The sequence below is a fragment of the Ornithodoros turicata genome, chromosome 4 (assembly GCF_037126465.1).
Source record: "Ornithodoros turicata isolate Travis chromosome 4, ASM3712646v1, whole genome shotgun sequence".
Taxonomy (NCBI): Eukaryota; Metazoa; Arthropoda; class Arachnida; order Ixodida; family Argasidae; genus Ornithodoros; species Ornithodoros turicata.
Genome location: NC_088204.1, coordinates 77016223 through 77042788, shown reverse-complemented (window position 1 = coordinate 77042788; position 26566 = coordinate 77016223). Strand labels below are relative to the sequence as shown.

Here is a 26566-nt window from a genome sequence, read left to right as displayed (position 1 = left end):
TGTGCAATTTCCTCGTTTCCATAGCTCCTTTTCTAACTTCGAAAGAAAAATTCGGCACAGGGCAATCATCATCACATTACCCTTGTTTTGCATCTTATGTCAGCTTATGCAGAAACTTCATCAGTTCGTTTGGCTAGGATTCATCTCAGATTCCGCAAAACATACCCACCAAATAGGGGCATTACTACTTCACCTCTTCTTGACATTTCGGAAGGGCACACGTGATAGTGGAACACCTTACTTTCCTCTGTTTTGAGCATAATTAGCAAGGCTGCACGACAGCGAGGAGCCATCAGAAGTTTATCCATTTGACACCTTGACACTTACGATACGAATACAGTGTTCTAAAAAAATTAACGTGCCCACTTACTATAAATTCCACCTTATCCACAGGCCCTGGTGTGGCCCACTTGAGCATTTTAACTAATTTATTGGCAATAGTCAAGTGGTTAGTCTAATATGGCAAATGAAAAAGGCTGCTCTCTCTGCTGTTCACTCCCTTCTTGCCCCCTAGTGGCCATCGTCCATTCTCGTGAGCAGTTTTTCTTCTTTTGTTTGTTGGGGGTGAGGGGGGTTTAGCCACCTTTCACCAGCATGTACACTTCCTGCACTGTCAAGGAACTTTCCAGGACTAGTGCAGAGAGTGCAGGCAAATCGCGCACACCTGCCACCTTTTTCTTCCACTTCTGTTTCGTCTCAAAAGTGGTGCTTTATCCTGAAACACTCTGTATGCATGCACAGTTGGGAGAACATCTGCCCTCAAGGTAGGAAAGTCGGGGTAGTTGGTACATGTGCTTGGTGATGAAGGGTAGCAACAGACAAAGACTGGGGGATAGAACATGGCAGAATATGGTAGGCACGGTGTCGTTTTTGTGCTCCAATCCGTCTCTGTCTGTAGCTGGCCTTCATCACCAAGCATCCGCCCTCACTTTATCCTTCACCCTTTGCAAAGTGCTTAGTCCTCTGCAATCCCACGATTCACGAGCCACTTTTTCCAAGGCCAGCCACCGAAGTCCATCTGTGTGCAGTGGATTTAAAGTGTGTGCATTTATTAAAATAGATTTATTACAGTCAAGAATGTTTCAGTGCTCATCTGGTTGCTTCCCCCAGGTCCTTTTTCTTTTGTCCCCCTTTTCGGGGGGGGAAACTGGTTAAATTTGCATATGATATACGGAGACAAACATCTTTTTTTTCTTCTGCTGTTGCACTCTCTTCGAAACTTAGGGACCCGACCGTAAAAAGGTACAAAACTTCCACAGGCGCTTTCGATGACGGCCGCGTGTCGTGCTATGTACAGTGTTCCACACATTTATACAGGACTTCACGCACACCACACACACACACACACACACAATGTAACGGGGGCGCGCACCCATGCTCCGGCGAGTCAACAACACCAGTCCCAGATATAACTCCCAACGGTTGTCCCAGTCCCTAAACAGCAGGATCAACGGAAATAATATATTTGTCGCGTCGTAACAAAAATGCGTATATATATATGTACTCGGAGGGGTCTCCCACGAAAAACGGGTTTGCCCTCTTCTCACAAACATTTCGTATCAAGACGGAAGGAGAAACGAAACGGGTAAAAATAGAAGGCAACTCGTAAAATTATCTCTCTAAAAACTAAAAACGAAATTAAAAATGGTAAGAAAGAGGCCGCAAAACATCTAATTACAGCGACAAGAACACGGAACGATTGATGCGAGGCGATAAGCGACAAGTATATCTGTCTCGGTTAGCGCGATAACAATCTCGTACAATTATCTTTGGCTTTCGTATTGCTTTTTTGTTTTTGGTGCACGAGTCCTTACCCGTATTTGTTCGAATGTGGGTTGACTCACTCTTAATTTTTCTTTCTTAAATTTTTAATTTTAATTTAATTAAAATTTTTATATTTTAATTTTTCTTTCTTAAATTTTCTTCTTTTCTTTCGCGAGGTACAATCGTGCGGATGCCTGACCGATGCCCGAAATTCGTCGGACGACTGTTCCGCCATACGTCGCGGAACAAAATGCCGCATTTACTCGCGTAACTGACGCACTTCACACGTCGGCGCCTAAACGTCGCCCCTTTCTTTTTCCTTCTGTAAATAACACCCCCCTGAGTTTGGGGAGCACAGGACAAAAACACACACAACCAACACAAGTTGAGTTGGTTTTGTTACTTCTTTCTTGAACACTTCCCCTATGGCACTATGCGCGCGTTAATTAGGCAGATAAGTACGGCAGAATGAGTCGACCGACATTCGAACAAACACGGCACTCCGCACCAAGCTTTGACGTTTTCACATCGGCAGGAGTAAAGGATTTCGCTGAGGCAGCGACTACTCAGACGGTCCGCAACAAGATCGGACGCCACAAAGGCGGATCCGAACGCCTTCAAAACCAAGCGACAACCAAGCGGCTCCTAACGCAGACGATGAAAAAAACAAATGACTAGCACGTGAGCAAACCCAAGAACACATTTGAGCAAAACCCCCTCCCTCCCTCCTTCGACCGCTCCGCACACAACATCGTCACCGGAAATCCAGGTTCAACAGGAAATGAAAAAAAAATCCCCGGATGAAGCTCCCCCCGCGTCGCGCGTAATCACGTATCCTGGCGCGTGACGTTGATGCGATGACTGTCACAGAGGTCCTGCGTGATGGGCAGGCAGTTGAAGTAGTGACAGAAGGAGCACTCGTAGATGGGGTGCACGTAGAAGAGAACGACCAGGCCCAAGAAGAGGGCCACCGCCACCACGAGGCACAGGCAGATGAGCACTACTTTGGTCGTCCGGTCGTAGCTGCCAAACGACACAAAGGGCAGCAGCGCGTACGCCAGCAAGAAGCCGAAGATGAAGCCAAACAGGTGGGCGTAGTTGTCCACCCAGGGCAGCAGGCCGATGGTGAACAGAGCAACCGCGACCGCCACCAGCTTCAGGAAGGCGCTGCTGGGCCGCCTCAGCATCTGCCAGCAGTGGATTACTTCGACGAAGAGACACGCCAGCAGGCCAAACTGGGATCCTGCGGGACCAACCTGGACAAAAGTCAAATGAGGAGTGAATTGGTGTTGGCTCGATTTGACTGCGACGATGATTGTTTGTGGTTTTATGTTGCGACTGTGGTATTACGATGACCGGACCGTGAGCAGCATCACAGTGGTGAGATTGTGTATTAATTTTGCCCAATATATACGGCAGAATCTCGATGAGACGAATTCTTTTCCGGTTCCGGCCGGAATGCCTATTCTTCTCGTGTATTAGAGTTCAGATGATAGGAACATGTTATCTTGCCTCTATGGATGATACGAACAAGCCGAGGATGCGACAGAGGTCGGTTCCCTGTGACGCGAGAGCGCGCGAGTCATGCTGCTTTTGAAAAGGGGGGGGGGGGGGGGGAGACCCTCACCACAAACTCCCTTACATCATGTTGCGCAATGCAAGCAATGACTCTCCCTTTGGTGGTGGTGGAAGAGATAAGATCAAAGGGATTCGAGGGCCCGGAACCTTATCGCTGTTTTTTATCATTTTTGCCCCCCCCCCTCGCAACAATAAACCGCGAAGCTGAGTCACATCGCACTGGCTTAGGAAAACGGCAACCATTACGTATCACCATTCCGAAAGTCGGCTTCACCTAACGCCTGCGTGCTTTAGGAGAAGCTCGCTTTACAACAGTATCGCGCGACTCGCGGGGTGGAAAGCACGTGCTTGGGCTTTTGAGTCATCTCGCGAATTTCGGCAGCATTGGCCAAAAACGAAGACACAAAAGCGTTACGACCAACCTCTTTCACCGACATTAATGGAATATGAACAGTCACTGTCTATTTTCTTGCTTTTGATACGAATTTCGGATGATACGATTTTTTTCCGCTACCCCGTGTGATTCGTATCATCGAGAGTCTACTGTATATGGTTCTTTAACACATACTGAAATCTTTGCACATAGCATCCCGTATTTGACGTTCCCGATGTCCGGATTGAGACGCAGCCAAAAACTAGAAACGACGGGTTGCTGGTGCAAAAACCATGAGCCTCCAAAAGGCCTCAAATAAATCAAGTTTAAATAAAGAAACAGAAACTGATTCGAAATTTAGTCGGCCAGATTCAAAGCCTGTATCCAGAACACCCCCACCCCCCCCAACGGCCTTTAAAGGAACACAGAGGGCCATCCAAAAAAATGTCAGATTAAGACATCTGATGAAAGTGTGTGTGTGTCATTATACCGAATAGCGTGAAAGGTTTTGATGTGTGCAATTTGTTTCCCAGAAAAAAAACTCACATAAACATAGCTCCGCGCGTTCACCCTTAACTCGCCACTCCAGCTATAACAAGGATGAGGAGGTATGATGCCACGTCACCGATGACGGTATAAGGAGAACTCGTTCTGGTTTGCCGGTCAGTGGGGGTCAGCGCCTTGACCCTTTGCCGCCGTAAACCTGTTTTGCCAGTTCTCCCGGAGAATTGGGGATAGAAGGAGCGGCCGAACCATTACCGAGCAAGGAGAAAGGCTTTACCAGAACCCCGAACAGCCGAGTAGCAGACGACAGCGGAGTAGCAGACAACATTTCTCTAGACCAATCAGAAAGCATTCTCCTTATAGCGTCAGCGCGAGGTTCCAGGCAGATGACAGGCTGGTACTGCTCTTCACCACCGTTGCGCACGGTCGCTTTTTGCGGCGTATTTTAAATTCAATTTCCGCGATAATTACGACTCTGTGGTGTAAATTACTTCGCATGGTGCATCTTACTGGCCTACTTAACAGTTTTATAGGAAGAAAACTGGGTGTTAAAAATGACTTCTGTGCTACTTTAAGGCGTACCGGAATATAGGTAAATCCCGTCAACTTACGAATAGACTCTGGGTGCTTGGGCAAATGTCCTTGCACTGCTTGTCCTAGTCATACATCCATCATATGCTTACCTCAGCCCTGTAGGGCACAAATATGGCACTGGCCAAGTTTCCAGCCACCCCAGAGCTCATGTAGATGATGGCCGTTCGAACGGGGCCCGCCAGCTTCTCCAGGTCTCGCATGACAAACAATTGAACTATCACAGTTATTGTCAGGTGGAAAATCCTGAAATGGTCACAAGACCGAATGTCAGTGTCTGTCCTTTGGTAGGACACCAATGTTAATGTCTCACCCTGCATGAAGGAACAGCGAAGTCCACAACCGATAGAACTGGTCAGGCACTTCAGGGTTATGGAAAGGAATCATGCCGCAAACATCGTTAAGACAGGACACCTGGAACAGACGTACAAGTCTCGATGAGAAACTACTGTTAACAGCACTCATTCGTGTGTCAGAGAGCGTGAATGTTAATACGTTTGATTGTTGTTAGCTGGTGACAACGTCAGTACAATTATCCAGGATTCCAGACAGAATTGTGCGTCATCCCTTACTTCAAAGTGCGGGAGCAGAGAAGATACATGTCATAGTAACAGAGAGAGAAACCTCGTAATAAATGCTGACAATGGGTTGGGTTGGATCTTGAGAATAGGAATGAGGCCAGGAGCAGAAATTACAACACTATTATTTTCGTCATCAGCAGCGTCATCAATGCAGTCTCCCGTTCACAGAGTGTCGTGTTTTAAGGCCAAATCTGGTAAAACTCACTTCTACCCCTCAATTTGCATCATCGTCACTTGAGGTAAAACCTGGGAAAAGACCCAAAAACCAAACTAGACGGCGTGCAAACTCAGCCGGGCACTGAAGCATCCTAGGCACTTCATACTTGGTCTCCTGTTGACTTGTAATGTGGGAAGCACTTTCTATTTATTTTGCACCCGAAAATCCACTTGTTTACTTGATATACCCTGCAGAAGACGGCGTGATTGAGCAACCTGTACCCTTCCATCAAGTTGCCACCACGCTCGGCTGGGTTTGAACCAGGGAAGGGTAACGGAAACAGAAACGGTATATTACCAAAATTGGAGATGGTAACGATAACGGAAACACATACCACAGTCCTCTATTACCGGAAACAGTAACAGAAACGTAATGGAAACGAAATTGAAAGGCTGGTATCAGAAACATATAATGGAAACGAAAATATAGCAGTAACTAAAATGGAAACGGTAGCGATAATGAAAATACGTCTGTTACCCTTCCCTGGTTTGAACCCGCGATGTTGGGATCAGCAGGCAGACGCGCTACCGACTGAGCCACCGAGGCCGGCGCTTCTGAATTACGACCGAATTGTTACTCCCAATTTTCAAATATATATATAAAACTATTATTATTATTATTAAAATTATTATAAAAAATTATTTAAAATATTATTAAAAATTATTTAAAAATAATAATATAAAAAATAATTTAAAAATAATAAATAATAATAAATATATAACTTGAACACTCAAAGGTCTACATTGCCCCATAGCGCAAAAGCCCGATTCTGGACACAGGGTTGTACACATCCACTCTCTCACGATACGTAGAAAAAAACGGTGGAACTCTTCCGCAACCAGGTCTGCCCATTTGCCGAGTAAAGTGAACACTACCTGCGAGCAGAGAGCAGCCTCCTCGTGGAAGAATCCCCGAACAAAGTCGCAATAATCGCGGGTGGTGATGTGGCACTCCCCGTAGACGCCTATGCAACAGGGACGCCCCACCACTTCGCATGACATGTGGGCGTCGGGTGCCTTGCGGCTCCACTGGGGTCGCCGGCACACTGGCCACCGCGTGATGTCGTCTGGCCACTCGTACGGGAACACCGACGCTGGCTCCTCGCAGTACCTGCGTTACATAATTTGAACCGTATCTGTGTCATCATATTCTCTTCGTGATGTCTACTGTACAAACGAAAAGGAGAAAAGGAAGTCATTAGCATGTAAGAACAATCGTCATTGTAGCGTTGAAGAGGAATGAACTCGTGGTGGCTAATAGAATAAACGAACGTCCCACATTTTCACGTAAGCATCGCCGTTTCTAACTCAGTGTGTACAACCTGCGTGCGTCCTTTCTCACTTAGTAGCTGTTGAAGTGTTGCAGAATAGGGGACTCAAAACAAAAGCGCATGCAGCAGCCCCTTCCTGCGCACAGTTTAGAGAAAGGGGTTTTCATAACGCAGAGCTGTGCACTTGCATTCCTTGCTTGCAGCATCGCTACAGCTAAAAAACAAAACTTGCAAAAAATGAAGATTTTAAAAAAAATAAAATGAGTCTTGTTAACATATTGTGTCGCTAGTAGTAATAATAACTGATGACTTAAAACAAAACAGTTCTTTTTTATCGAAAAAAAGATATTTATGATTTTGCAACTTTTTACACCAATGCACCCTGGTAGCCTTAAAGTGCAGTGCCAAGCCGTCAGATGAGAGACGTCTCATACTCGAGCTCGAAGGAGAAATAGAACGTGACACTCCAGATCTGCTTCATCAGACATGTCTCATCCACGACCTACTAGATTATAACGACCACGTCATAATCGGCAACCCCCTATGAGGAGCCCGTCTGCACGATCCACTAGGGGCGCTACTCATCGACCCGCGAGATATGTATCATGATTGGACAGTGGAAATTTGAATTTTGAACGCGCAGAAGCAGACGCACGACTAGCGTAGCAGACGACAGCAACAGCTCCTATGAAAACGCGTAGAATGATGATGATGATAATCTACTTTAGAAAGAAGCATCTCCCGTGGGACATCCACCGCTTGTGCAAAAATACTAAGGTAAGCCGAAGTACAAAGTATTGCAGAAATTGAGGAAGCAATAGCCGGGCTGATGAGTAGCGCCACCGCTAGCTTCTAAATGCGGCGCTGGAAAGGGGTGCCTATGACACGGTCTTTTTATTCTAGTAGGTCATGGTCTCATCATACGTATCACGGTGTAGGCCTTTTGAGACCCAATGTCTCCACAACTGTACCCCGCATGTGTGCATCCTTACCTGGGGTCCTGTCCACAGACTGATCCCGACAGGCGCCTTTGAGTAACGCTGCGATCTGATCCGACGGCTGAAGGGTCCGCCACCCATCGTGGAGGACCCGGTTGGCTCACGTTCCACTTCCGCCACGTCGAGATCACTTCCTGCACAGTCGCACGGTCCCACATTCTCAAAGTCACCGCCGTTTCTCGGGCCAAGTGTTGCTCTTTCTGAACTCTCACTAAACAACACACATGCAGCAAGCCAGGCACTGCTGTATTCCACACAGAAAACAATGTAACGCTAATCTCTATTTCCACCCTTTAAGGAGACACCGGCTCATTCCTGCGGCTTTTTATTTTACGGAGCGTAGCGTGCGGTGATATCCCGGTGACTAGGGTTGCCAGTTTGTTCGAAGCCTACAGCTTTAATGCTCCTGAATTAAGTGGTGCATAAATGACGCGCAGTGTTGCGGTAGCAGTCTGTGCAGTGACCCATAGTCGTCAAAGAAAGCTACACTGTGTGCGCACTGCGATCTTTTTCTTTTTTCTTTTATCAACATTATTCCCCCCAAGCTTGCTGGATCTTACTCAGGATGATGCGATGTCGGATCTTATCCTTCGTAATATTCCGAGTTCGCAATCTTTCTTGGGAAAAATGGAGAGTGCCAGACTTTCCGGCTGCCATATTAAATACTGCTAGCTTTTATATTATATACACATATGCCACATTATTAATATTTATAATATTAGCTGGCTAATCAAAGTAAACTGCATCTATCTGATAAGCCTTCCACTTTTTTTTTTTATCTCGTAATCTGCTAAATATTCGTGACAAATTTCCATTTTGAAGAGCTCCACCTCGAGTCTCATTAGATAAGATTAAGACCAACTCAGGCCAACGAGCTCATAGATTAGGACCGACAAACGGGAGCTTGTCTCGAAGACACGTTACAGATGCCAGAGAACATAGCATATAGTGGAGACAGAGCTAATGAGCGTGCGCATCTTCACTATTTCCTGCATCATCAATACGTCAAAGTTCATGCAGAACAAAGAAAATCAATGTGAGCTAGTTGCGAGAGAGCAAGTGCAAACGGCTCCCTGAGAAATGATCCGAAAGTAGGAATGGGCAGCGGGAGCGGCTGCTCTGTCATGCTCAAGCAGGCGAGGGTGAGAGAGAGAGAAAAGGTCAAAATGTGTGCCTACCCCTGCCATAATCCCTCGTGTCTAATCAGGAAGAAGAAGAAGAGAAGGTTCATCACCATTAGCACACATCCGCACTCGAAACTTCACTCTGAAGTGCACCCTTGTCTGCAGAATACCCTGTGGGTTTGTCACCCTTATCCAGTTTAGTCAGGCCTCGTGAGACATGCCTTTCGTAGGGCCCACTGAGAACTTTGCTCCTTGAGGGGTTCCATGCGAAGGGTGTTTGCTTTTGCAGGGGCTCTTCTCTCTTCAGGTACACCATTCAGTAAGTTGACCTTCTTGGAAAATTATCCTTTTTGGATGTTGGGATCCTTTCCAGTGGACAATGGCCCTTTGTGTTGGGGTATAACCCTCGGTGCTAGGGGATATCCATTTATGTTGCGGGATAGCCCTCTGTGGTAGGGGATAGCCTACTGTGGTAGGGGATTAGGGTAGGGGGCAAGGTATAGCCCTTTACATTAGGGGATCGCTGTGTTGGGGGATAGCCCTTCATGTCGGGAGATAGCCCCTTTAAGTTGGGGATAGCCCTCTGTGGTAGGGGATAGCCTGCCGTGGTAGGGAATTGAGGTAGTGGGCAAGGTATAGCCTTTTACATTAGGGGATCGCTGTGCTGAGGGATAGCCCCATTAAGGTGGGGATAGCTCATTGTGTTGGGGATAGCCCTCTCTGTTGGGAGACAACCCTCTGGTGGTAGATCCTGTGAACCACCCTGTGGCGTGGCACCATTGCGTACCTGCCCTGCTTCAAAACGGATTAGGCAAACCTGAACCTGAGTGGGAGGTAACCCTTTGCACTCTCTGTTGTAAATCCCTGTGTGATTTGCAAACAGCCCTTCCCGATGGGAAATTTTATATCAGAGGTGCTGGATAGCCACAAGTACACAGTTCCTTTTGCAAACACTTTCCACTTATGACGAGCTGCTCTTGTTCAAAAGGAATCACCCTATACGCGCTGGGGCCATCATGAAATCATTCTTTCACGGGACACAGGCAATTATAGACAAAAGCTGTATTTCGGGACACCTTCCTAATCAGAGATAAGACCCCACCAGCTACATTATGTTATGACAGATGCTTTGGGGGAGTATACTCTGCACAACAGATGAGTCCTTGGAAGGAATGTCTCACGTCTGACATGTCTGGCAAGGGACAATGTTTACAGCAAGAATGCAACCATACAATCAGTTATATTGCTTACAGAAAGTATTGCATAAACCTTTGCTGCTCATGTGCATTTATGTGCCACACGGTGTTGAGAAAATGCACCAAAGTGACAATTCAATGCTTCGGAACTTGTCGAAATTCATTGTACAATTTAACGCAAAACGACGAAGAACTAACGTGAAACTGTGGCCAGAAGTTCACGATGTAGTTGTACCATCAAGATCACATGATGCCATGTATAGTTTAAGAACCCTCACTATCAGCAGACAAAGGACATAACAGAACATGACACACACAAGAATGAAATTGCAGGACAAGATGAAGCAAAGGAGTGACAACTGACCGAACACTTGTCTCTCGAAGTCTGCACACAACCGGAACGGTCGTTGCGAATGCAGCAGGCGGTCGTGCGTTCTTTCCGTCTGTCTTTGGCTATGCTGTCGTGGATTCTCCGATCTCGCCGCATGCACGGTGTGAATTTGGCACCCAGGTGCACCAGATCAGCCTATACAATCAATTAAACAATGCTCTATTTTTAGTGAATATATTATGGGAAAGCCACACAGAAAAAAAGACAGCTGGAAGCAGCTTGACAAGGCTCAAGGTATCCAGAAAGACACAGCCAAGTGGCAAGAACGTATTATACAAATATTGATAGAGAGAAATGTAAGGAATAGGAGTGAGGACACAATAAATGTGAGTATACATAGGGCCTGACTTTTTCGGGTTTTATTTTTGGCCAAATTCGGGGGGTAAATATCGGGTGATATTTTTCATTTGAAAATTCGGGTGTATTCGGGTTAAATCCCGTTACGGCATATTCTGTCGTCAGGAGTTCGGGTGTATTCGGGTGATTTTTTTTTGTTTAATAAAAATTTGTCTTAACAAGGAACTAATGTTGAGCAATGTTATCAAACTTTATTTTAATGCACGCTTATGAGCGTGCCACGCGACCCGGATGTTTTCGGGTAGATTCGGGTCAAACCCGAATTTTACAGATTTCGTTCGGGGGGTAAATATCGGGCGGATACGGGTTTAACCCTAAAAAGTCAGGCCCTAAGTATACACAGTAGTGAAAGGTGAGAGAAGGGGAAAAAACTGAAAAAATAAATTTTAGCTTTCCAGGAATGTGCGATATCCTACTCTCGTAAGAACAATATTTGGAAAACATGTTCCGTAGTTATACGTAGAGCCTGAAGTGTTAGGGTTTAACCCGATTCTTCCCCGAATTTGCACCCCGAATTGAAGGGTGCCTCATTAGGGTGAAACCCGATTTTTACCCTGCAAACTGGCCTCATTGACACGTCTGTAGGAGTGCACACAAACTTGTTTTGCAGCAAATGCAGTTACATCACCATTTGTACCAAACCAGTACAGTCGATTTGAGTAACTTAGCCCGATTTCTCCCCGAATTTAGCACGCTGGAAGTTTTTTTTCGCCCGAATTTACGCGAATTTAGAGCACACGCTTATTTACCCGATTTTTACTCCCCGAATTCAGAAAAAAATATTTCCCGAAAACTTCGGGCTCCAGTTACACACGTGCACTTGAATCCGTAGAACATTTCTTCTAAAATTACTCGCTTTCGACCTTCACGACTTGTCCAACAAAATGGAATCTTCGAACTAATTTTGCGACATCTACGCAAAGAGCCGGTTAAGCGATAACGAGTCGAAGAAAGCTCTACGGTTTTTCCGTACCGCATTTCAGCACGATAAAAGTTGTTGAAAACAAACGCTGAGTGGTAAAACGTAAATCGAGCCCAAGTTCATCATTATAAAACTCTCTCCAGCTTTTTTTTTTAATGTGTCGGGGAAACCTACCGCTCTGGGTCCTATCCAGAAGTTGTCAGGCTCATAAAAGTCCACCTGTTGTAGCGTGAGCGTCGTCACCATCACCTGCGTGGACGACAACGGGGGGATAAGTTTAACCACACGTACAGAACCACGTCTCGGGGAAAGAGGGTACGAACCAAACTTGTCCTCTGCGTCTTGTGGAAGCCGATTGGCCCGAGGCCGTACACGGCCAGGGAAATAATTGCTATTAAAATCTGTACAGTTGTCACCCAGTAAGTGAAGTAAGGCCTGCAAAGAGATAAAAAGGGTGTTCCCGGCATATCCGACCGCAACTGCGCACGCGGGGGGGGGGGGGGGGGGGGGGCTCGAAAGCGGGGTGAGGGAAAGGTAACCTGTGATCTTCAATTTCGTCCAGCTGGTCCTTGACGTCCTGCGTGATGCGGTCCCGCCTGAAGCTCCTCTTCAGGATTCTCCCCACAAGGCCCATCCCGTACTCCCGACGGTCCGAGTTGTCCATTGCGTGTTGCAACACCTGAAGCGAGAGGCGGGGTCTTTGGTGACGCGAGAGGGAGTCACTCCGCACTGCTAAAACCTGTATTTACCGTACTTGCCGTACGGCCTTACCGTAATTGTAGTTTGCCCATATTGGGGCTCTCAGCAGCAGAAACATATTTTTTTTAGGGATTCTACGGGAACTTTATGAGGGTGGAGGAGGAATTTACCCTCGTTTCCCTTTCTCAAAAGCGCTACCAAAGGTACAGTAGAACCCCTTTGTAGTGAACTCTCTGGGACCATGATGAAATTTTACTAGATCAGGAGTTTTATTATATCAGGTGTGCCATTGAATGTATGGGATTCTATCGGGACCGCAGTTCTCGTTTACTATAAGCAGAGTTTTACTACAAGAGGAGTTACTATAAAGAGGTTCTACTGTATACGGGTTTGGTGGGGGAGGAGGTTGAACCCCTCCAAATATGCGGTCAGAATTGCACGAACAACACGATAGGGCCCCCAAAACCGAAGATTAGATTTTGGACATTCGAGAGTTAAATATACCCGAGAGCCACTGGCTCATGGCCACTCATATTCTGGTGACAGCCGTCACATGACACAGCGTGGTTGAGAGACCAGCAGTTTCCGAGGGCTGGGCCTTCCTGGGCTCGCCACATACTGACCACGCAAATTCGCTATATGTCTGCCACATGTGGATGACCACTTCCACCAGGCTCTTTCTTTGCTGCAGCGTGGTTGCTTTTTGTTGGCGGATTCCAATTCAGTCTCTCAGGCCCGGTTTCACCAACGCCAATTAGCATTTGAACCGAGATCAACGGTCCCTTGACTTGAATTTGACGCTTCGCTGTGCTTTACTAAAGCAAGTTATTGACACTGAAACATTCATCACGTCACCAACTAACGTTTGTAAAAAAAATTTAGTGCTAACTTCAACTTTTAGCAACCCTTGATCTCGGTTTAAAGTTAACCAAACCAGCGTTGGTGAAACCGGGCCTTAGTGCACTATTTTTTTTGTTTGCTCCGCAGCGGATTCAAGCGCTTGCTCCAGGTCAACCCGTTAAATCCGCCATTAGATTTCAACTGCATAAATTCCGTAGGACTCTAAAGACACGAGATTCAACTGCGATGATGGCAGTCAGCAGGTGAAGATTTATTGTGCAAGAAAACCTTGAGCATGAGGGCACGTAAGAGGCGTGTGTTTTCGTCTCTTACGTGTCCTCGGGCGACGTTTTCTTGCACATGCGATTTATCCCCGGAATGAACTACATTCGAGGTACGACCTTACCTTGTCACAGATCCGCCTCATGCCTACGGTGGGCAGAGGGGAGTCCACAACGTCCTCCGCTGGCTGGACGGAGGCCGGCCTCTGCCACACGGCCTTCGCTTGACTCGCCCTGGCAGCCGAGTGACGATCTCTCCCGTTCGACGTCTGTTCCGTAGCGACGGGCCACGTCGGCTGTTGAAGTGCGCCGGCAGACGCGGTGCTGCACGCGCTGCCGCTCGGCGTCACATCGAAGAACACGTCGTCCAGGTCTTCCGACTCGCCCTGTCACGGATGCAAGAGACGTACGTTACTGCGCGTAAGCTTTCCCTCGCTAACGTAGGGCGATCTAGTAAGGTATCCAGGATGTACCTGGGACCTCTGCAATCCGCTAATGTCGGAAGAATCTTCGGCAACGTCGTCAGCTACGGGGAGGAAACTTCTCCTCGAGGTCTGACGTGCCACAGCACTGCGCGCGGCCGCGCCCGAAACAGACAGGCGCTTTCTCACTTCCTGTAACAAAAAGGCAACACATATGAGTCAATGCAGGGCGCTCAAGTCTTACACTACTCTCATGGCGAACTCGGGTGGTCGTTCCGCGGCAACTTTTTTTGCCAGATCACGACCACTTATGTTCACTCGGTCAAAGCGCAGCAATCTCGCATGTTCGTGTGGAATTTGCCAGCTCTTTTTGACCGGCCTCGATACAGCCGGGCGTCGGTTGCCCAATTATATCCGATGTCGTCACATCCGCACTGCGATGGTGGCGAGGACCCGCACGTCGAAGTTCACGTGGGTTAGCAAACGACAAAACCTGAAGATGAGCGACGGCGATGCCCTAGTGTGATGCAAGGACTAAACCCACTAGGTTCCTGGCACTCTTGATAGGGTGGTAACGGTCATGTGATGCAGCATGGGTGCCAGAGCGTTACGTTGTGTTGTCACAAAATGACCACCCAAATTCTCCACAAATAAACGTAAAACTACCGTAAAACACGAGCCCCTAAATTTCGTGAACTTTGCAAACTGAAAAATTTGTGAACTTTTGGAGGCCCCGCGTAAGTTTCGAGCAAGCGTTGAAAGCTACGAAGCAATTGCGAACTTTATTTTCGCGGTTGGTTGTACCGGTCGCTATTCGGCGTTGGAACTAACTTGCAGAAGAGGTGGGTGCAACGCCGTTTTTTTATACGAAGTGTGGTACGAGCCAAAGTAAGCAAGTGCCAAAATTTGGCTGCAAGAATTCCGGGAGCAATCTACGGAAGTACATACGTAAATGCGAGGGCCATATATGCCTTGAGGTCGTAACTGTTTGAATGAACAGCTGTCGAACAACTTACCGTGGAGAGGAAACTGAGTCCGTCCCACGTCAACTTGTACACGGGGTCGCGGTGAAACGGTTCCGAGGAGGTTTCTCGCGCCGACACGCTCCGTCGTACCTCGACGGAATCGGTCGTGTCCTGCGGTGGCCTCAGGGGCTGCAGGTGCGACAGGTGCCAGTCCTTGGAACGCATGTACTGGTCCTGGAGGAGACCAAACGTGCGATTAGTGACAGCCTCTTAAAAAGGAGAGAACCAACGGAGAGCTTAAGGAAGCATACTTTGATGTCTCCATAGTGCTTGCTAAGGAGCCGCTTGCGCCGCAGCGTCCAGCGCTGACAGCTCTCCGGAGCGGACTCCTCGTCCAGACCAAAGAACGAAGCTGTACCTTTGCGTATGTACCTGCGACAACGTTCAAGGCTTAACGTTACAATTACTGCCACATCGCATAGAAAGGTAAAGAGGCCAAGTGCCCAGGTGAGTTACGGCCACGACCTACTAGATTATAACGAGCATGTCATATAGGCACCCCTTCCCAGCGCCGCATTTAGAAGCTAGCGGTGGCGCTACTCATCGGCCCGCTTATTGCTTCCTCAATTTCTACGATACTTTGTACTTCAGATTACCTTGGTATTTTTGTACAAGCAGTGGATGTCGCACGGAAGACGTTTCATTCTAAAGTTGATTATCATCATCATTCTACACGTTTTCATAGGAGTTGTTGCTGTCGTCTGCTACGGTAGTTGTACGTCTGCTTCTGCGCGTTCGAAATTCAAATTTCCATCGACCAATCATGATGTAGATCTCGCGGGCCGATGAGTAGCGCCCCTAGCGGATCGTGCGGACGGGCTCCTCATAGGGTTTGCAGATTATTATGACATGGTCATTATAACCTAGTAGGTCGTGGTTACAGCACATATCACCATAAGACCCAGTCCTGGCGATGAGAAGTGTACACTGTAGCCATATGCAGCAAGCTCCTACACCAGCATGTGCACTTTAGAGGACCATGCTCACTGTAGTATTTGTATTGACTGGTGTCTCACATAAGACTGACATCACAAAGCATAACAATAACATAGCCTGACATGAACATGGCAGCATACGTTCACGGTGCCCATAGTATTTCACGTAATATATAGGTAGGGAGTGACTTTTTCGGGTTAAATGCCTTTCTCAAATTCGGGGGGGTAAAAACCGGGGGCTATTTTTAAATCTGTAATTCGGGGAGAAATCGGGCGATAATTGTGCCTTCGGGTGTGATCGGGTGTTTTTGTTTCTCCTCTTGTCTATTAAGTCCTTTCGTAATCTCTCTTTTTTGTTCTTTTGTTGTTGTTTTTTTGCGAGATCGTGACCTTCCAGCAGTAATCCCCGAAGGCATAGACAGTGTCGACACACATGGGTGTACTGCTGACACACGTGGCGACCTTTGTTCGTCTTCAGTGGAAACGTCACTTGAGGATTTCACGGCGACTGGAATTCGGGGAGAAATCGGGTTTAACCCGAATTGGTCGGAGGTCAGTTCGGGGGGGAATAACCGGGCAGAATCGGGATTAACCCGAAAAAGTCACTCCCTATATATAGGTTGTCCAACATGATATAACTGAGCAGTATTACCTCTTGACAGTCTCGCTTCGAGAAAGCTTTGGCTGGTCACCGGTGGCGTTGTTGGACTGCTCCGCTTGGCGGACTGTCGCTCCGTCCGAGGACACAGAGGAGCCGTACAGCCGGGAGTCTTGATGCGACGGGTGATGGTGCTGCGTCGAGTGATACTGCATGGTGTTGCTGCGTTGGTGGGCGTTGAAAAGGGGGTTCTCAATGAGGTCTAGTGTGGGGGGCTGTCCCCCTAGAAGCAGCCGACCCCTCCGGCAGCCCCGCCGGGGGGGGCCCTCCATGTCAAGCCCTGCGCACCCACGGCCTCAGCTCTGCCCTCCCCACGCCCTGGGGAAAGAGTGCTATGAGTAAGGCTTCAAGGAACTGGACAACAAGTCAACAAATGATGCATCACACTACGTGAATTTTGGCAGAGCTCGCTCCATACATGTAGTCGGTTGTGGGGCTGAGTCTGACGGTGACACTGCCCACATAGACTTCACCACACCGTACCACACCGTGTTCAAAGCACCGTACGTACGGAGCTCTGACAGTGTAAGTTTATTTATTGAAAAAAATAAAGAAATACAGCCACGGTAGGGAGTCACAGCATTTGTTAGTAGAATACTCCCAAAATACAGAGTGAGGAGAAATATAACATACATGCAGGCCTCATTGTAAACTGATTATTATATTGGTGTGTTAATAAAGATCTCTCTCTCTAGACTCTCTCTCTCTCATTGGTACATATATAGAGAGTAAACTCAAATGGACTAACGTCTTCAGTGGGTATTCTCTTAACTTCCTGAGAGAACAATGGCCACTCCCTAGCTGTAGCGCCAAAGAATTCCAAGGCATTGCATCAAAGCAGGCAGTTAACCATATGCCATACGCGTCACTCGGTCAATATAAAAACGTAGTCTGTAGCTGCATTTCTCGAATATAGAATTACTGAGAGGTAAGTCTCCTGTTACGACTGAATGCAGAAGGATATACAGCTCACAAACAAGATCAAGGCATGGAAAGGTATTCCATTTATAAAATTGCTATTCAACAATGGGCAAAATAGACTGCAGCAACCGTTGATGTCTCATAGGCAAGAGCAGCTTGAAAAACATAATTGTATTGAGGCTTGGTTCATTTATTAAACCTATGTACAATTCCTAATATAGGGCACTGCCAATAACACTGTGTGCACAGGTGAGTGCGACTGCGCCACCAGACAATATGAAGAGTTACCGCAAAATTGATGGAATTATATTTCTAGGCACGCTCCAGGAAAGGCCATTGTGAGACTAGAGGCATGAAATGTGTTTAATGTATGCGAGGTGTCTGTCCCAACTTCTTTCTGACTTCAGCAGGCTAGTGCCAGCCCTTATTGCCCCCAATTGTTTCCATGTGCTAAATTTGTAAACCAAAACAAGGATGCTGAAACAGTATTTTTAACATATTTTAACGGCTTAATGTTAAAACTTCAGCAATGAAAATGCGTGTCCTTTCTGATTTTGTAAACAAATTGTGTGAGGTTGACCTCATTTCTTGAAATTTATCTCACATCCCTGTCTCAGTTTTCTGGCCAGCTTGTGTGTCCAGGGTACAGATGAGACCAAACTATTTTTGAGTTTTTTTTACCACAAAGTTTTTTTGAACCTTCCCGCACACAATTTGCGCCTCACACTACTCATGGGCCTGCAGAACCACTGTGCAAATACTAGCCCGTGAATTGCGGTCTTGTGTGTGACTTGGTTTTACATAAAACATTTCTTTGTCCCGGCATAATTTTCCCAGTTATTTTCGAGAAGTTTGTAAAAATGGCACTTTGTGACTACCGCACGGAGACAGTCTGGGGAGCCCTGTCGGAGTCTGGGAGCCTGCTCTAGGCTGACAAACATTGAGGTTACTTCTACAAGGTCTCTAACCAAAGGAACAGCCTCTTGACAATGGCCCCATGGGAGCTATTACTTTTCATGGCAAATGAAGCTACCATTATACTGTGGTGCCCCTGCTGAAGTGAGGCTGTGGTCGGCAGTGTGCCAAATGATGTGCCAAAAGTGCACGTTCATTTCTCACGTACATTGTGCATTTTGTGTGAGCAGTGAAGCGTGCAATCACATTGTCTCTTGGTACACGGAAGCACAAACACAGCCTTTACGGAGGGCGCCATTGTTTCTCCCTGGAAGCGTGCTCTAGTGCATGAACTATTGATACTAAAGCGATAAAAATTAACGTCGTAGTACAAATCACCGTTTGAGACATAGTGGATCCTCGCAACATAGAACATCAATCGCACCTCTCCAACAACTAAATGTCAGTTTCAAATGGCTTTGAGGAGAGATATCATGTGATATCAACATTCTCTTGGCTTTTGGAAATGATCTTATGTTACTTCCACTGAGAACAAAAAGTGGATGCTGATGCTCTACAAGTGTTTCACTTCATTCAGAGCCGCTACAAGGGGGTAGCCAAGGGGGCAGACGCCCTGTGCTTCTTTTCCAGAGGGGGGCACCGTATTGGAGCTGATAACGTTGGGGAATAAGGCAACACTCCAGAGAATTTCCACAGCAGAAATTATAATATAATTTTGCTATGCCACTTGTTATCACCAAGAACCTTTCTGTAGAACTTTCAAATACGCAGCATTTATGCACCGAAATAAATAAACATTTACGTTACACATACGCTTGTTACACAGCATGTAAGCTATGTACGAAGAGCGCAAATGTAAGTTCAATGCTCGCCTACTTGGTTTACAGGGGCAAAGAACTGTCAGCCAATGGATGGCTTTTCAGACAGTGCTTCTGGTATAAGTGTCTGTAGGTGGGTTGGGGGGGGGGGGCACTTCCCGGTTATGCTGCTGACTACTTTGACGTTACTTATTTATTTCATTTACGACTCACTTCATTTATTTCATTTATTTGATGAGATCACAAAGCATTCATATTTTGAATCATGAGCATTCACAGTCAACGCCGGTGTCAAGCCTCATTGACTTTTTGCTGCTCTCCCAACTGCAAGGAAATAAATTGAAATTTAAAGTGAATACTGCTTGGGGCAAGGGGGTGAAGAGGGCAGATTCTTTGCCCCACAAGCATTTAATAATGGCACCCCACAGAACTTACTCTAATCAATTCATCAAATAATTAACTCTAATCAATTTGTCAAAGAATTAACAGTTAATTTCACTTGACTACAACGCAACATTCCCTTGTGTTTATGTGTTCATTCCCTTATGTAATAGCCCACAGACTCCTTGATGATATGACATAAATATATAAGATATAAATAAACTTAATGCCCTGCAAGACTGAGCAGATAACTTAAATGCTTTACTCAAAGTTGCACTATCTTAAATGCTTTGTAACTCAGTATCTTACAAATACTGTTAAATACCAGCACTGAGCATCTAGCTTAAATACTTTTGGGGAGTAACTTTGACTCATTTTAAAGCAATTTCCTAATTATTTTTCTTGTTTTTTCTGGCGACAGGAGGTTTGAGAAATAGATCAATTTCATGTGCTTTTTGCTGGGTGCTTTGCCATATTGCACACATTTCATCTCAAATAATCCTGTGCCCCCTCGTCTTTCTGCAAAACAAGGTAGTCTACAGAAGTCCGAGACAGTGTGTTGGCCTGAAGGATATTGGCCTATAAGGATGTTGTCCTGATACAACCCTGTGATGATGATGGGTTAAGGTTTTCTGGCACATAAGCAACATAGCCCAGAGAATTTTATAAATTGTAACTTGAGAACATGTTCAAAGTAACGAGTTACTTTTACGATCAACTATCACACTGCTGATTTTTTTTTTCCCCACTACGTAAATACTCTCTCTTTTTTTTTTAATACGTCGTAGAAGCCTGCCCCATACACACCCTACCACAATATCCTCTGGAGCAACCAGTGATACGAATGCTCCAGACAGGGAAGGCGATTATAGAAATATGAGGCTGGGTGGGGCGTACCCACCCAACACATTTTCTTTCTCTCTCTCTCTTTTTTTTCTTCATTCGCCCTTTGGAGAGCAGATAAGGATAGGTAGTCTTTGTTCTTTTAAACGCTTGCACATATTTAGCATGCAAAGGCAGGTTGCACATCTTAACCGCAACCAACGGGAAACCAGCCAGAAATAACCGAAGCAGAAGAAGCAGAGAGCACCCATGCGCTCAGAGCTAAAGAAGGGACACTGCACTTTCATTGTCCCAACGGCGACTTTACTATTCTGTCTGAAGAGAAATCTGTGTGTCAAGTCAAACTGGCACTGCGATTATGCCAATCAGTAAGTTATCCAGACCCCCTTCACCCCCCAGATCTAGAGGAGATCACACTAAAGTTCTATGAAAATGTGCAATATTGTGTTCAATGAATGTAAATACACCCCCTTGCAGAGCCCCCCCCCCCCCCCAAAAAAAAGGAAAAGAAAGAGGGACGAAATTCTGGGTGAACCACTGATTCCAAACCTGGCCTAATAAATTTATTGCCACATTTTGTTACTTAACCGTTCCTTTTCGTCTTTTTAGTCTACTCTCGCTGCTATACATTTTATGCTTTTACCTTGAGCTTATCCTCCAGAGGGGGATAAGCCCAACACTGGGTTGTTGCTTCCGGAAATATATAGGTCACGGTTTCCGCACTGTGAATTTTAAGCTCTGGAGTTTTTGCGAATCGTAAAAAGAGGAAGATGACACGAGCGGAACACAAACGACGACACAGCTCAGACACATATTTCGCGGAAACAACTTCTTATTCTAAGATTACGCTATAGTATCAATTCTTCCCGTCACACAAGCAAAGATGAGGGGCCCCGTTTGTCATAACTTGAATTAGATTACAAATTCGTACAGTATTTACGTTTTATCACCGCGCGAAGAAGAAAAAAAAGGAACTTGCGACAATCCTAGCAACACAGCATAGTCGTGTTCATATATGCTCAAGGATGTGTGTCAACACAGCCACAGACTTCAGAGTTAAGAAAGAGAAGAAAAAAAAACTCATAAAACGCCAGGACCTTATCTCGTTCTTATCTAAGCTGATGCACGGCTTATCCGCAAAGAGAATTTCCTCCCGACGCGCGTAACGGGATATCTACCTGCGCTGTTCCTTCACCTCCGATAACACCTAGGCCTAAGACCACCTTCCCAAAGCTGGTGGTGGACGAAGGATACGACGATAGCATCGCGATCTAATCTTATCCCGCGTACCGAATACTCTGTACGACTCGCTTTTATCGACTGATAGAGGATTATTCCATCTCGTCGGAGACGGAGATCAACCGCATCAGGTTTTTCTGGAGACCAGTTGGTGCGCCGCTCAGGCGTATTCCCGCAAATACCCGCATACTATCCGCGTCGTTATTTCGAAGTCGGCTTCATCGCCTGCAAATAATCTGGCGGTGTTGCGAGAGATATTGGTCGCGAAGGCGATCACACAGATAAAAAAAAACTGTCTCTCCTCAATGGACTCCTTCCAAGAGATGATTTTTCCAACGCCACACCTCGCGCAGCTCTCCGCGGGTACCCCAGATACTGAAAGCGATCGGCTCTCGGCCTGCATTCCCGAATGTCAATGCCAACATCGCAGGATCCTCCGACGTCTGCTACTTGGGCGACAAGAGTTGATATACTCACGTTAGGCTTACGTTCTTCAGCTCATCAGTACGTTGAGGCATCCCCAGAAAAACGTTTTCTTTTTTTTTTTTCCCTCTGATTTGTTTATCCTTTCCAAAATGTCACACGCACACACACACACTGATCAGTCAGATGCTCCGGAGCCTCACTTAATCCCAAAGCGCGTCATCGCAGAGCAAAATGGGCGAAGCGATCCAAACGTGACGAGACCCGAAAGTTGTTGGAGATAAAAAACGCATAACGCAGCGCAGAATTCCATTTCTTCGGGGACGCAACGCAGCCATGACCGCGTACGGAACAAGTCCACGGCGCCGCCTACTCGGGGGATCCGGACACTGCAGATAAGCGGGCACGGAGTGAAATTTTAAGTTGCTTTTGCAAATGTTGCATATCTAGCCCAATTTACGTGTGTGTTACGAACGCATTGATTATGTATAGTAATGTATACGGATCATAATTGCATCAAAATGCATTCGGGATGCGCGTTTAAGCAGACGAAATCGTACGGTCCGCTTCCACTTTAAGTCAATATGAAAGATTTTGAAAAATTACAGTTACATTCTATTTCTAATAATGTCTAAGAGGATCACCAGCGAAGAACTGAGGAAGAATTCGGGATAAAAATGTTCAATCGGCGATAGAGTTTCAATTTCTAGCCAATTTTAGCGGAATTTGCTGTGAAGTTCGTTTTCAGGTTGCATGTATCGCAAAGGACATCAGCGTGAATCGGCAAACTTGTTTCGGTGAAGATGGCTGCTGTTGCGCTTGAAGACCAAACAATTTGGAATGATGGACAAGAAGCACTTGGTGAAGAAGTCTTACGTATGTCCACGGACGAAGTCATCAGTAGGACGCGCCTTCTTGACAATGAGATCAAAATCATGAAGAGCGAAGTGCTGCGCATATCTCACGAACTTCAAGCGCAGAAGGAGAAGATAAAAGAGAACAAGGAGAAAATTAAGGTAAATAAAACCCTGCCTTACCTCGTCTCCAACGTTATCGAACTGCTCGACGTCGACCCCCAAGAACTCGGCGAAGAAGACGGAGCCAACGTCGACTTGGATTCGCTCCGCAAGGGTAAATGCGCCGTCATCAAGACGTCGACCCGGCAGACTTATTTTCTGCCAGTCATAGGCCTAGTGGACGCGGAGAAGCTCCGTCCCGGTGATCTCGTCGGGGTCAACAAGGACTCCTATCTCATCCTGGAGACTCTCCCTCAAGAATACGACTCCCGCGTGAAAGCTATGGAAGTGGACGAACGGCCTACGGAACAGTACAGCGACATCGGTGGTCTGGACAAGCAGATTCAAGAGCTGGTCGAGGCTGTCGTGCTTCCAATGACCCACAAGGAAAAGTTCGTTAATCTCGGAATCAGTCCTCCCAAGGGAGTCCTCTTGTACGGCCCTCCAGGCACTGGCAAAACGCTAATGGCTAGGGCATGTGCGGCACAGACCAAGTCCACCTTCCTCAAGCTGGCCGGACCTCAACTGGTCCAGATGTTCATCGGCGACGGAGCAAAGCTCGTACGCGACGCGTTCGCCCTGGCCAAGGAGAAATCGCCAGCCATCATCTTCATCGACGAACTCGACGCCATCGGCACCAAACGTTTCGACAGCGAGAAGGCCGGAGACCGTGAGGTGCAACGTACCATGCTAGAGCTTCTCAACCAGCTGGACGGGTTCAGTTCCAGCGCAGACATCAAAGTCATCGCCGCCACCAACAGGGTGGACATCCTGGACCCCGCGCTACTGCGGTCGGGACGTCTCGACAGGAAGATCGAGTTTCCGCACCCCAACGAAGAGGCTCGAGCGCGGATCATGCAGATCCACTCACGGAAGATGAACTATGACAAGGATGTCAACTTTGAAGAGCTCGCTCGTTGTACGGACGACTTCAACGGAGCGCAGTGCAAGGCGGTCTGCGTGGAGGCGGGCATGATCGCGCTGCGCCGCATGGGCAACAATGTCACGCACGAAGATTACATGGACGCTATCATGGAAGTGCAAGCGAAGAAAAAGACTAACCTCAACTATTATGCTTAGATGTCGCCATTAAAGGTGTTTACTTTTGTCGTCTGCTGTACTAGCTGTCGTCTGCTGGCGGTCAAACATGAGATGGCACAGATTTGATGTGTGTGCTTGACCTAAGAATGGTATGTCTCGACCCTGCCCTATGCTTGTTGCTATTGGCTGCAATAGCTGGCCACATCACTTTGTCAAAACTATAGAAGTTGTATAGGCAGCACCAGGTGGCACTGCAGCACAACCTCTCCAGGGGATTAACTCCGATAGGGTTGATGGATTACATTCCATGCCATTCTTAGGCTGAACACGGGAAAATGAGGCTTACCGTACATGCTCAACATTAGAGAGAGATTGGAGAAATGTTTGGAAAACATTCCAAGAGGGTATGGCATGGGTACGGCCATATTGTACTGTCACTCACGTGACAGCCACTTCGGCAGTCCAAAATTAAGAGCACCGGCACATTATCATCTCCGCAGTATGGCTGCCAGTAATAGCCTCCACGTTTTTGCCTTATTCGCTGCTATATCGACCTATAGTGGGCGCCACTGTCACCTTTCTAGTGTGGATCACACGCCGGCCGATGTTCAGAGTTGATGGTTCTTTTCCGTAATTCTTGCGTGTATTCACCGGAAGATCACTTGTGCCGCGATGGTACAATACCGTTTGGTTCCCCTATGCTCCACCTACTGCACTGAATGCGGAATAAACGTGTAAAAGCAGACGACGTGAGGAAGCTATCCAAACTACGGTAGTTTATCATTTCTCTGCAGCGCGCCAACACCGTTCTCGGAGCAAATAGCTCCTACTCATTGGCTGTTGCAGGTACCACATGATACTCTTCTAGTACTGCATGATACCACATGAGGGCTCCGGTTCGTAGCCACAGTAGCAAGCTCTGCGGTCCATGAAGTGTGCACATACTGTGAATATGCTGGCAAGTATTTGATGAACATGGCTCGAGCATCCGTGCAGACAACATTAACAAATTCTGATTATTTTTTATATCTGCCTGGTTCATGATTTGCACATAGCAGTGGCACATGGAATACAAAAGTGCCCTCTACTGGAATGTAAGAGTACTTTGTGCAAGTTCTATCCAGAGCCCTGTAAAGGAAATCCTACATGAAAAGGCACTTGGATGCTCTGGCTTTATGCATACTAACTACATAATGTGCACACTACTCCCTCTTTCAAATCTTTCATGGCATCTTGCGAGTCCATGTTCCAAAAGGGGCGGGGGGAGACACAAAAAACAGTAGATGACAGAGAAGCTCATGGTCTGCTGTTTTTTTGTGCACTCCCCTGTTTTTGCAATATGGACCCCTACCAACATGCCCATCTTTTGACTCTCAGTATCTTGTGAGTCATTTGCCAATATCTCGACGAATAAGAATCGACACTGCAGGAACTTGGTTTGGTAGAAAAAAGAATGTATATTTAACATAAATAATAAACTGAAGGTGCAGGGAACACGGGGACCCTCTATCACATAGTGTAGCAAACGCACAAACGATATACGCAGTCCAACAAGAAACACCTGCTCACGGTAAAAAATCTCCAAACCAACCGAGACACCCTACCCCCAAATATGGCAGTGATTCAGACTATGTCAAACACAGTTAGAGAGAGCACATCGAGAAAAACGTTCAGGTTTTTCACCAACAGACGCAAGAAGAAGCAGACGTCGTCTGCGGAAGTGCGACATGATGGTGGGAGCTGTAGATTTCAACTAGATTGGATTTAAATTGCAGGTTATTGTCGCAAAGACTAGAAAGCGTACATTTTCCCCCAAGTTGGTTCCAGCTCGGGGTGTCTTGTAAGTTCAGTCATACTCCTCACAGATGGCAGCGCACCCCACAGTCCCCTTTGCTACCATTACCACGACCTACTATGACCATGTCATAATTGGCAACCCCTATGGGGATCCCGTCCGCACGTTCCGCTAGGGGCGCTACTCATCGGCCCGCGACATCTACATCCCGATTGGACAATGGAAAGTTGAATTTTGAACGTGCAGAAGTGGACCAAAGCAGACGTACAACTACCGTAGCAGACGACAGCAACAACTCCTATGAAAACGCGTAGAATGATGATGATAATCTACTTTAAAAAGAAGCATCTACTGTGGGACATCCACCACTTGTGCAAAAATACTAAGGTAAGCTGAAGTACAAAGTATTGCAGAAATTCAGTAAGCAACAGCCGGGCCGATGAGTAGC

General features: G+C 46.7%; 2 protein-coding genes across 3 annotated transcripts; one reads left to right on the top strand and one right to left on the bottom strand.

The window, feature by feature from the left end:
- Window positions 1-1023: 1023 nt before the first annotated feature.
- On the bottom strand, window positions 1024-22651 carry LOC135391963 (inactive rhomboid protein 1-like). 2 transcript variants are annotated; one of them, XM_064622548.1, is made up of 16 exons: window positions 22321-22651; window positions 16721-17044; window positions 15385-15505; window positions 15125-15307; window positions 14160-14300; window positions 13812-14072; window positions 12406-12545; window positions 12190-12301; window positions 12041-12115; window positions 10561-10722; window positions 9055-9075; window positions 7871-8010; window positions 6484-6718; window positions 5124-5224; window positions 4903-5056; window positions 1024-3020 (listed from the first exon to the last, which is right to left on the bottom strand). In XM_064622548.1, exons 2-16 carry the CDS (start codon window positions 16996-16998, stop codon window positions 2592-2594), a joined length of 2553 nt encoding a protein of 850 aa, XP_064478618.1. In that variant the 5' UTR covers window positions 16999-17044; window positions 22321-22651; the 3' UTR covers window positions 1024-2591. The 2 variants fall into 2 exon arrangements, with proteins under 2 accessions (XP_064478618.1, XP_064478619.1); XM_064622549.1 differs by lacking the exon at window positions 9055-9075.
- Window positions 22652-23018: 367 nt separating this feature from the next.
- Window positions 23019-24391, top strand: LOC135391962 (26S proteasome regulatory subunit 6A-B). The gene has a single exon (XM_064622547.1). It carries the CDS (start codon window positions 23070-23072, stop codon window positions 24360-24362), a length of 1293 nt encoding a protein of 430 aa, XP_064478617.1. The 5' UTR covers window positions 23019-23069; the 3' UTR covers window positions 24363-24391.
- The last annotated feature ends 2175 nt before the right edge of the window (window positions 24392-26566 follow it).